This window comes from Lolium rigidum, chromosome 6 (genome assembly GCF_022539505.1).
Source record: "Lolium rigidum isolate FL_2022 chromosome 6, APGP_CSIRO_Lrig_0.1, whole genome shotgun sequence".
In the NCBI taxonomy this organism is placed as follows: domain Eukaryota; kingdom Viridiplantae; phylum Streptophyta; class Magnoliopsida; order Poales; family Poaceae; genus Lolium; species Lolium rigidum.
In genome coordinates this window covers 129,493,646-129,505,741 of record NC_061513.1, presented here as the reverse complement: position 1 = coordinate 129,505,741, position 12,096 = coordinate 129,493,646, and the positions used below count along the sequence as shown (strand labels likewise).

The 12,096-nt window shown below is 47.5% G+C and overlaps 1 protein-coding gene across 1 annotated transcript; it reads left to right on the top strand.

The window, feature by feature from the left end:
- The first annotated feature begins 5,838 nt into the window (after nucleotides 1–5,838).
- On the top strand, nucleotides 5,839–9,288 carry LOC124663278 (subtilisin-like protease SBT5.3). The gene is made up of 10 exons (XM_047201003.1): nucleotides 5,839–5,912; nucleotides 6,015–6,094; nucleotides 6,225–6,389; nucleotides 6,781–6,886; nucleotides 7,021–7,558; nucleotides 7,646–7,734; nucleotides 7,845–8,090; nucleotides 8,174–8,288; nucleotides 8,362–8,575; nucleotides 8,684–9,288. The coding sequence occupies exons 1-10, from the start codon at nucleotides 5,839–5,841 to the stop codon at nucleotides 9,286–9,288; spliced, it is 2,232 nt and encodes a 743-aa protein (XP_047056959.1).
- The last annotated feature ends 2,808 nt before the right edge of the window (nucleotides 9,289–12,096 follow it).

The following is a 12,096-nucleotide window of genomic DNA, read 5'->3' as shown; positions in this document are numbered from 1 at the left end:
AAATTTCTGAAGTATCCCCTTCTGCCTCCAACAAAGCTGCTACTTCCTCCTCTGCTATATCCCATGCGCATCTTGCACTTCAGGTGAACTATCTCCCCACAGCTGAAACAAACCTCTGGTCTCATTCCACTCCTTGCGCTCCGTAGCAACAAAAGTCAAGGCCGGCAAAACCTTCTCGTTTGCTATCTCAAGAGATAAACGCACCTCCTCTTGAGTCATTGATGCAATAGCCTCCAATAAATAGTGGGTAGGGAAGTGTGATGCAACAAGGTTGCTTTCCGGTCATCAAAGCAACGGTTGAGACCCTCCAAAAGTTGCAGCACCCGTCTACGTGTTATCCATTTCTTTCCCAACTCGATGCATGTTGCATCATAGAGCTCAAGAGGATCACAATTATCTGGTCTGCCCACAATGCCTACAATTCTAGCGCATATGCCATCATTGATTAGTCATCTTGGCGCAAACGATGAATCTTGCCGTTAGTATGAGAAATGAGCATGGCATTGCCCTTGCTAGAGTATTGGATGTATAAGGTCTTCCATATCTCAGTGGCCGTAGATAGCTCCTACATAGAGCGTCCAAGGAAGGGCACCATTGAGTTCAACAACCACCCAATCAGCAAGGAGTTGATGGTCGTCCACTTCTTTCGCTCCGCACTAGCTTTGTCTCTTGGTTCTCCAACAATATCCAACAAGATTCCATCAAGATCCTTTTTCTCCACAACCAACATTCCCCTCCGAGACCAACCAAGATAGCTGGCAACGCACTCAAGTTTGTAGTCAGTTGAGGTCGGTTGGCAACAACACAAGTTTCTATACCACTTCTCCTTGATTAACGACAACCCCAGAAGTCGACCCATCTTCCTTAGCGGTGAGGAACGTGGTGAGATTCTCTAAACCCTCAGGTAGGCTCTTTGCATCAACCATCTTCTTCCCTTCCTGAGTAGCCACAAGCAACAACTTCCTCCACAACATTCCCTACCTCCCGTAGTAGCCGCAGCTCCGCTGCCCTTCTCTCTGATACCATGTAGAATCACACAGAGGCTCACCTTATTTGTTCCCAGTAACACTAGCGGTCGAGATTGGGTGTGTTAGGTTTTTTATCTCTCCAGCTCCCTCCTTATATAGTTCGGCACCCAAATGGGCTTGAGCCTCTTGGGCCCCAATCCAACACCTCCTAGTGACCACTGAGCACCATCCAACGAGAGAGCGTGCCAGGGTCCGTGCCGGTTGGCCGGCCGCCATGCCCCCACTCATCATATGGCTTGCCGAGCCACATCAAGCTCCTCGACGCTTGGTACTGGGGAAGGAGGGGACACCCAAGATGGAGCCATTGTGGTGCTCGGTAGTGGCCACGATTGGTGCGGTGAGGAAGAGTTGGCGGTCGCTTGACTTGAGCTGCTTTTGTCGGCATTCAACCGGAGCCGCTACCGGCGACTTCTCGTGACACCTCCCAAAGCAGATGTTCACGGCGACGTCCCCGAGGTCCTGCTACCGGTCACCTATCTGATATGCTGCACCCGGCTACCTCCCCAACCAGCTGCTGCCGGTAAAGCTATCTCTTCTTCCCCTCCATCTATTATTGGCAATGTTTGTTTTACTTTGATGTTGAACCGAATGTGTGCATAGACACTAGGGAAAGCACGCATGTGTGCAAGGTGGAAAACCACCCCTCTCAATTGAAAATCGTTGTGTGCATAGGTAGTACTTGTCTTTTTTCTATGGAATAGATGTGCTCGATTCTTTTTTGACTTTGCCTGCTGCTTGTTATGCACATCGCTGGAAGCATATGTTGTCATTATTTTCAGTGACAATAACCATGTTCCTCATCTTAGTAGTTATAACCTGCTCTCCATCCATTGAAGCATTTGGGCACGGAGCATGATGCTTCTGTACAAGTGTTTGAAACACGAGAGAACCGGAAATTACATACAGATTCAAAGTTTAAATATGTTGAGCTCAAATAATTCTGAGTTTAAAACAGTAAAGAGAAATAAATGTTGTGTTCATATTATTCAACAAATAAAAAAGGAAACACATCTATCTTAAAATTGAAAATAGTGTCTTGACGCAATAATAAAATCACTGTTTCCTCCTCTTGGGAGTTAATTTTTTCTTGCAAGCATTTGAACTTGAAGGCACATCAAAAGTAGGTCTCACTGGAGATGTAGTACTTGTCACAGGTGGCGATGATGCACAATGGCCGTATCAAGTCTCCTAAAGCATTACCTCAGTGTAATAACCATCAACCTCTGAAGAAAAGAATCCAAATGCCAAATGAAACATCCAGTTATGTACATCTAGTGTTGTACATGTTGCTAACTGACCATCCCATGTTTCGTTCATAAAGGTGGAGTCTATACTAACATATGGTCTACAACCATTCAAAAATCTGTCAATGCTTGGCTTGAGTGCTACAAAAGATCTGCAGAAATACACTTTACATCTTTCACTCTTCACATCAACCTCTGCAATGCTACCCGGAGATATCTTCTCAATCTCATCTTTGAAGTTCCAGAGATTCTCAAAGCTCTCTCCCATTGTACCATATAATTTATTCATGGCCTTTTCTTTGGCCCTCCAAACAGTTTGATACCCTAACTTTGTACTCATATTTTAACCTTTTTTTTGGAGATCAATAGCATTTATATTTGGTTCAGTCTAAAGTATGCCAATTGACTTTTCTACCACCCATGCTTGATCTTCCATGCTTGAGACCATTTACGAACAGTTATGAGGCTTTACTATTTTGTTAGGGCTCCTTTGATTGATATGGATTGTGTAGGGATTGTGTAGGATTTAGACTCTATGAGATTATTTCCTACACTAGTTGTTTGATTCATAGGTACATATTCTATAGGAAATAATCTATAGCAATCTTGTAGTGCAAATCCTATAGGAAAAAACATGAGGTCATACCTCATGAAAAAATCCTTTGGCACAATCAAAGAGAGAACCCATCTTCCAATAGGATTCAACTAGACATGACATATTAATCCTATGTTTTTCCTATTTTTATGATTCTCCTATCCTATAAATCAAAGGAGCCCTTAACCTGCAGGAAAACATAATATCATATGTTAGTTGTGTGTACCTTTATGAAATAGTTGATGCCAGATGAGTTATTAACCAGACTGTTTTTCCATCTTCAGTTGTCCTAGCCATTATTCTCCAGCGACATATATTTCCTTTACAATGGCTAATAAATTGAGTAGTGTGATTATCCAATGTCAAACTTGCCTCCAATAGAAAATGTTCAAGAGCATCATGAACTCTTCCATTGAAGAAAACAAGGAACATTCTTTTATCACAGGATGTTATTTTTCATACCAAAAGTGATTCTCTTTGGGCATATGGTCAGGCATATGGAGAGCTGCATCAACAACTAAATCCTAATCTCATTTTCATTCGTAGTTGCTATCTCAATATGGGACCAAACAATGACTCTATCAACTAAACTACTTCCATCATTCTATCATTGGGGCTTCCATCAATCCATCATTGGATTTGATAATATTCAAAGTAGACAAGTTGATAATTTAGTTGATAGAGTCATTGATAGGTCCCCGATTGAGATAGCACCTGCGAATGAAAATGAAATTGAAGTTCCTGTAGCAGAAGAGAACTTGTGCTTGATGCTTGGAATTAATGATAAATCTGGGAATCGACGAGCTATGGCTAGCTGGAGCAGCTACCGAAGCCTGCATTGCAAATATCAATGCTGGTATGGATGATATTGACGAGGATTTACTTGCTGATGCAGCTCTCCATGTGTCTGACCATATGCCCAAAGAGAATCACTTTTGGTATGATAAAGAACATCATGTGATAAAGGAAGGTTCCTTGTTTCCTTCAATGGAATAGTTCAGGATGCTCTTGAGAAAATTTTCTATTAGAGGCAAGTTTGACATTCAGATACAGGATAATCAAACTACTCAATTTATACGCCATTGTAAAGGAAATATATGTAGAATAACGGTAGGACAACAGAAGATGGAATATAGTCTAGGTAATAACTCACCTGGTATCAACCTTTGATGTTGTATGTTGGAACTATTTCATAAAGTTATCCCAACGATAAAGGATGGAGAGGCCAGCGGGTGGTGGATCAGGCCGGCAGGCGCACTGACGTGGGAGGAACGAGGGCGGTGGCCACTGGCACTGGATCATGGATGCGTCAGGAGGAAGGTGGTTGGGTCGGGAGGTTCGCTCGGGTGGTTCACTCGTGTGGGTTTTCTCGGTGGGTATCATTGTGTATTCAACGATACTACGGTGAGGGGATCCTCACGAAGGGGGAGAGCGAGGGAGCCATAGCATATGACCACGCAACAGCCGCGAGATCCTACGTGCTGCTATAATTCGCTATAACGCAACAGGTGCGCGATTACAATGAGTTGTGTTGTTCTGTCCCAATCCAGGCTAGACTCTTCTAGCACTAACCTAATCGGTATTACTTGCCTTACATGTAAGAAGCGACTAACCTAGGCCAGACTCTTTTGTGGGCCACCCCGGCTTGCCGGAATTGGTCTACGTCGTTGCCATATCCATGAAGTATATATCCACACCAGTGAGGTCAGTTAGGTGGGTTTTCTCGTTGGGGTTTGGTTTGATCGAGTCGGTTAGGTGGGTTTGTAGAATAGTTATTCTACACCCACCCTTTATCTTTGCAACCGTGAACGATTCTTATGTCACTTAAATTTTGTCAGAAGTAGTTAGATCATAATAAAATAGAGACATTGCCAAAAAAATTGTTTATATGATGTACAGAAATATGACATAAAATACATATTTTAGTGTTTTTACGTTGTAATGACTCGTACAATACGTTTTCTATGGCAATTTTTTTGTTGTGGGTTAATATAAACATAATTATTTGAATAAAAAATATAATTTTATGAATGTATTAACGTAAAATTGTGTTGTTGCACCCTAAAAGTCAAATAGCATTTCTATGTATTATTGATCACTTGAATCTGTGGCACATACAATATACTCCCTCTGTCCATGAAAAGATATCAGAGATTTATCTAAATTCAGATATATCTAAATTTAGTAAATCTTCAACATCTTTTTATGCAAGATAGTACTACTCTGCGGAAACTGTATCACTGTATGTCCGCTGGTTTTAAGCAAGTTCGAGTCAAGTTCGTTGAACAAGCGCTGCTCACCACTCACTCACAAGCTGGACACGTCAATTAGATCAGCCACGCAACAGTGATGGGTGAAAGTTTAAGCAAATGATCCATGTTAGAGGCCTCAAGACTTGCAGTGCCGGTGTATTCAGATTTACACAGACTTCAGTTTTAATCAATGTATGGGCTAGAACCAACTCAAAGTAGTTAAATTTGTAATCTGGGATTCTCGATCGCAACAGTTTTTTAAGAGCACGATTCCCTTCCAACGGAATTAAGAGGTGGAATTACAACCTGCTTGCACGCTGGCCGCATGTGGAGATCATTAGTTTGCTACGCCGTGGCCTAGGTACCAGCTGGTTATCTAACTAACGTGGGTGTGTGCTCCTCCAGAGGGAGAAGATAAATAATACCGAGCTATTTGACCTTGCGTCTATAAATTCAATGGCGCCCAGACAGATCGAGGCAGAGCCATGCGCCAAACACTAGCGCGGCGCATATCTGATCGCCAAGTTCATCGGCAAAATGGGGAAAGGAGCTCCCATTTTGCTGCTGGCCTTCGTCCTCTTCCTCACGTCGCACTCGATGCCGGCGTCGGCTGCCATGAAGGCAACTCACTCGCTCTTTCGCGATTCTCACCTTCTTCAAAGAGTCTATGTATGCCTTGTTTCTTCTGATCTCTAATCAATGTAGTACTCCTTCTGTGCATGCAGTCTTACTTGGTTGTCTCGACGGATCCGGTCTCGGTACTATCTGCTTCAATCGCTGGACTCACCGGTAGGTAAGAACAGAAAAACATTAGCACAATGTTTGTGTCCGTGCATTATACGTGCAGATGAATATGCTTAACTGCCCTTTTTTCTTGGATCCTCGAAAAATGAAGCTTCAAAACCTTGCACATCTTCGATGAAATCAAAGGGATCGGGGTGCATATCGACGATGCTTGGGTACCAGCCCTCCAAAGTTAGTAGTACTGCCGTATTGGTTACACCTGAACCACACATACTATGACGGAATTTTCCATTCCTGTTTGCTGCTCGAGTGATCTGTCACTGACAGCGGCCGAGCATTGTGCATGCCGATCAATATCCAGATCTTCCCGGGGTGGTGGCTGTGATCCAAGACAGGCTTTGCAAGGTCCACACGACGCATTCCTGGGGGTTCCTCGGGCTCGAGACATATGATGGAAAGGCGACCGACGGGTGGAAGAACGCTGCCAAGTTCGGTGAGGGGGTCGTCATTGGGAACGTCGACACGGGTTTGTAATCTGGCCCTTGCAATCTTACATAGTTGTTGGTGTTGCACATTACAGCAGGTTACTATATGTTGCCTCTCTATCACATAATCAACTGCTATAGTACATATTTGTGCAGCCTGGATGGAAGTTGTCTTAGCTGTGTGAACGTGCATTCAACTAAATCCTTACTATCCTAAGCTTAAGAGAATCAAATCCCGGTAATGCCGATGTTAGTCAACTCAAACCTGACAACTGATGGCGTCAGGGCGGTGCTCTCTTTTGAGTGCCAGGCAATTAAGCTGCCAGAATTAAATTAGCTAGTCCAATGATACGACAGCACTTGGTTTGAAATGGAAACTGTCGTACCAAAAGTCTCACATCTGTTAAAACTGATCTAACGTTGTTTATGCAGGTGTGTCGCCAACCTCTGAAAGTTTCCGGGACGACGGCTTGTCCGCCCCGTGGTGGTGGCGAGGCAGATGTGACGCTGGCAAAGACACGACCTTCAGCTGCAACAAGTAACGCCAATATTCACACGGGCCACGGCTATAGCTCGTACATCGATCGCCGGCGTCGCTGCTAGCTTGCTGCTAGCTTGCAGTGGCTTGAAAGTAACATTTCGCTGACGGGCATATGATCGCGGCGCACGCAGGAAATTGATCGGCGCGCGGTTCTTCAGCGCGGGCATCCAGGAGGAGAACTTCATCAACGGAGGGCCGCCGCTGGACAAGACGGACCTGAACTCCCCGCGGGACTATGATGGCCACGGCTCGCACACACTGTCCACGGTGGGCGGCGGCTTCGTCGCAGGCGCCAGCGCCTTCGGGCACGGGAGTGGCACCGCCAAGGGCGGCTCGCCGCGGGCACGCGTGGCCTCTTACAAGGCGTGCTACGCGCCGGGATGCTCCAGCCTGGACATCCTCGCGGCCATATTCGCGGCGGTCGCGGACGGCGTGCACGTGCTGTCGCTCTCCCTCGGCGGCCCGGCCGAGGACTACGCGGCGGACCTCATGGCTCTGGGCACGTTATACGCAGTAAACAATGGGGTCACAATCGTCTGCTCCGCCGGCAACTCAGGCCCGCAGCCAGGCTCGGTGTCCAACCTGGCTCCCTGGATGCTTACGGTCGCTGCGAGCACCATGGACAGAGACTTTCCAGCTTATGTCACCTTCGGCAACAGCACCATCGAGGTTTGGCCGTTCATGGAACATTTGCACAAATTGTTCAGCGAGTTCAATTTGTTCATGCCGCTCTGGACGGATGCGATTTATCTGCAGGGACGAAGTCTATCGGAAGGCACTCAGCCTGCCCGGCAGATGATCAGCGGGGACAAGGCCAATGCTGCAAACCAAGCTGCCGAGAACTCGTAAGAATCGGATCTTGTTCGGATCCATGTAGTACCGCCAGTTGGAAGTGCAGCTGTGACCATCCCGTGTCGTCTCCAACTTCCTGAACGATGTGATCTCTTGGATGCAGGACGTTGTGCTTGGCCGGCACACTGGACCCTGCTAAGGTGAGCGGCAAGATAGTTGTGTGCACAAGAGGAGTGAACGGCAGAGTGGAGAAGGGGTTGGTGGTGAAGCAGGCCGGTGGCGTCGGCATGGTCCTCTGCAACGATGCCAGCACCGGGGATGAAACCATTGCCGACCCGCATTTCATTGCAGCGGTCCATTGCTCCTACTCCCAGTGCATTGATCTCTTCAAGTACCTCCAGTCTACAGAGTAAGCAGCACATTACGTCCTTGTTAGATAAAGTTAAGTCAATTAGTTTAAAACCAATCATGCACTTGATCTCTCCGCTCTAGATCTCCGGTCGGTTACATCACAGCGGTGGACGCAGAGCTTGGTGTGAAGCCGGCGCCGGTGATTGCGTACTTCTCATCCCGTGGGCCAAACACTATCACTCCTCAGATCCTCAAGGTTGGCTTGGCAAGTTTATCCAGTCCCCAAAATTGCTCGGTATCCCGAAATAATAATCTTGCTCGGTTGGCAGCCTGACATCACGGCGCCGGGCGTCAACGTGATTGCTGCCTACAGCGAGGAGGTTCCGGCCACTGACCTGTCTTTCGAAGACCGTCGAGTCTCCTACAACATGATCTCCGGCACCTCCATGTCGTGCCCGCATGTCGCGGGCGTCGCCGGTCTGATCAAGGCGAAGTACCCAGGCTGGAGCCCCGCGATGATCAAGTCAGCCATCATGACCACCGGTGAGAGCACAGCCTTTGCAGCCATCAATTTTGTGCATCGAGCCCTGCAATCCCATAGGCTTATTATGGTAACGTGTTTCTCTGTGTAACTACTGTATGTTTGTGCAGCATCCACCATAGCCGACGACTACGGCCAAATCCGGGATGAGGCGGGCGGGGCCGCCACGCCGTTCAGCTACGGCTCGGGCCACCTGAACCCCGTTCCGGCACTGGACCCTGGCCTGGTTTACGACACCACGCCGTTCGACTATGCCAACTTCCTCTGCTCCCTCAAGCCCACCCAGACGCAGAGCTTCAACCTGCTACCCGTCTCGCTCCCATTCCTGCTCCCTCTTTTCATACACTTCAATTCCAACCCGTTCAAGTGCAGTACGGGCGCTCCATTCCGCCCCGAGAACCTCAACTATCCGTCCATCTCCGCAACTTGTATCTCCGGCAGCACCACGGTGAGACGCCGGGTGATGAACGTGGGAACAGAGTCCAGCACTTACACCGTGAGCGTCGTGCAGCCAGCTGTGGGGGTCAAGATCACGGTGCAGCCCAGCACGCTGAGCTTCGGTAGGGTCTACGAGGAGAGGAGTTTCACGGTGAAGCTTGAGGTCTACGACCCTGCCATGGCCGCCGACTATGTGTTCGGCAGCATTGAGTGGTCGGACGGGGACGGCAACCATCGTGTCCGCAGCCCCGTCACCGCCACGACCAAGTGTAGCTAGGGTAATTAAGTGGGGTTTCGAGCCCGAATTAGCAACGAAGATAAAACACCGTGTACTGCCACGCTAAGTAAGCTTGAGCAGTTGTAATCTTTTTGCAAGATGGTGTATGCTTGCATCAAACGTCATCGCTAATTGCGGTGATCTGCTATACTAGTCGGCATTGCTAGTCTACAATTGTAAGGGAAAGAAAATACAGTACTAGCTATAGTGGCCCTCTGCTATTTGTGGTGAGAGAGCGACACAGTTTAAAAATCCGGACTGGACTGGACCGGACCCGCGGTTGGTCCGGAAAAAAACTGGAACCAGCAACCTTAGCGGTTTGTTAAGTCTCACAGAGTAATGGACAATCCTCACAACTGAACCGGAAAAGACAGGAAATTAAACAAAGAATCAATAAGCCACAATCTCAGGGGGGGCAAGAGGACTATGGCAGCTAATTTGGAATGCTAATGCAACACCGAAGCTGAAGGTGTTTGCTCGTGTGTATAAACTCATAGATATAAGAGGAACAAGGATCTGATTCCCACTTGCCACATCTGAAATTTTTGGTCTAAAATTTTGGGGCCATTAAGCGGGAAGTTAGCGGCTATGAGGCTAAATTAAGGCTAAATAGCCTTAGCCGGGCTATTAGCGGCTATTTCTGTTTTAGCCTCTAAAGCCTCTAGCTATAGCCGCAGGCCTCGCGAAAGGCTATAGCCCGGCTATAGCCGGCTATTTTAAACAGAGGGTCAAACTGAAGAAGACTCATCATGCCATGGTGGTATGTGCTAAAGCTAGAGGGTTTCGATGTAGCTTAAAAGAACCTTGGAAGTTCAGTTATTCAAGTACTGTCTAGGTTATGGTCCTTCCAAGTCATTACAGTGGATACAATTTAAAAGTTACTTTATCTTTGGTTGAGACGTTGGCACTTATATAATAATTAAATCTTTGGATATGAGAAATGGGGAATTGAACAATCCACCAGGTTTCTGGAGTCTCATTTAGCATCGTTCCAGGAAATTAAATTGGTGAAAACTGACTCGCATAGCAAAGGAAAGAAGGCAATCACCTTCTTCAGCGATGAGAATGCAAAATAGAAAAAAGAAGTAATTAAGTAAAGGAATCGTGGAGAAAGTCTGATGCGGGGTGGACTAAGCTGAATATCGATGCAAGCTGATCTATGTATATAAAAAATCCGTGGAACCCGTGTAATCCTGTCAGCATGGGTAGTTTTGGATTGGTGTACTTCTGCTGAAACTGCTGAAGCTCTAGCATATCGGGGGGTGGGGGGGGGGGAGGAATAAAAGCAATTTTTAGTACCGCTATTAAAACAGTCCAATTGTAATCACATTATGCCGCCGTGGTACATGAACTCACATCAAAGGGAAGAAGTGAATATGCAATATCGGGCATTATCTATGAAACTCTGTATCTACTACAACAGCTACCCGAGTTCAGAACTAGCAAGACCAATAGACATGCTATGGCTAGATTCAGTAGTAATGTGTGGAGTTGGGGTAGGTTGTGGACGATTCGGTTCCATCCTGTAGGGAGGAAACGATCTGCAATGAGCCAATGATTGCAAGGTTGATTGTAACCTGAACACTTTGCCTTAATTAGTATATACCCAATTTTGAAAAATAAAGTGTACCAATGGAAAACGACGAGTACACTTTATTTGGACAAACATTGTTTTACCTCCACAGTCTGCCGATATGGGGCAAACATTATCCTCCAATTTGGACACCAAAACGATGAGCATCTGCAGTCTGCAGGCTACGAAATTTGCCTAGGCATGGTTGTTAGAGAGAGTAGCAGGCTATGCCACCCAAAAGCTATGCGGGTCAGTTTGGATGTTCATGCCAGTGATTTGATTCAAGTTTGGGTGAACAAACCAGGGATTTTGATGTATGCATGCCAAGTGTTTGAACAAAAATGCCAAAAAAAAAAAAGCTGAATCAAATTTGGGCTCCCAATTCCTAACACTCCTCCCCTACCCCTCTATCTGTTCGATCCGGAACATCAAGCCAGGGAAATCTCTGCCCTCTGCAGGTGCTAACACTCAGAACTAGCACACATAAAAATTGAGAACCAGACGAGAAAGCTGGGAAGATCATGCTTCGATAACACTCTACGGTTCCACCAAAGTACCAATTTCTCCTATAAATGTTCTAACACTACTCGTCTCCTGGAGGCCTCAAAAGGGGCAAAAGAATCCTGTTCGTCCAATGGGAATGTCCGTACGAGTTCTCACCTCCGCTTTTCATAGCCACCGTTCGATGCGGTAATTTTTTCTTTCACTTCTTGGTTGTCCAGATGACTCAATGACAGTTGGGCCCGTGTTCGTGCGGGGCCCGTGTTTCAGCGAGCGAACCACCTTAATCACCACGTCCGCCTCGCGCCCATGTCCCGCAGCCAAACCTAGATCTCGTCTCCGCCTCTGAGCCGACATCTCCTCTCTCTCGTCTCCGCCTCCCCACTCCCGCTCTGAGCCGCCTCGGCGGCGGCGTCTCTCTCGTCTCCGCCTCCCCACTCCCGCTCTGAGCCGCCTCGGCGGATGGCGGCAGCGACCGGAGGCGCCGGGCAGCGCCGACGTGGGGCGAGATCGAGGAGGAGCTCGTCAATCGCGGAGGGGCGAGCACGAGGGCGGCACCATGAGGAGCTGCTAGCGGAGATCGGGCAAAGGAGCAGAGCCTGGTGGCCCGCCAGAGGAGGTCGGCGGCGCGGAGAGTGGCGGCGCGGGCGGCGATGGGACTGAGGAGGCGGCCGGCCGGCTCAGAGGTCCAGCCTCCTCATCTCCACCAACACGGTGCTAGGTGGCTCACCCTG

Coding starts and splice junctions, on each gene's coding strand:
- LOC124663278 (XM_047201003.1), top strand. CDS start 5,839: ATGCAGTCTTACTTGGTTGTCTCGACGGATCCGGTCTCGGTACTATCT. Junction 5,913..6,014: donor ATCGCTGGACTCACCGGTAG/GTAAGAACAGAA, acceptor CGAAAAATGAAG/CTTCAAAACCTTGCACATCT. Junction 7,735..7,844: donor AACCAAGCTGCCGAGAACTC/GTAAGAATCGGA, acceptor TCTTGGATGCAG/GACGTTGTGCTTGGCCGGCA.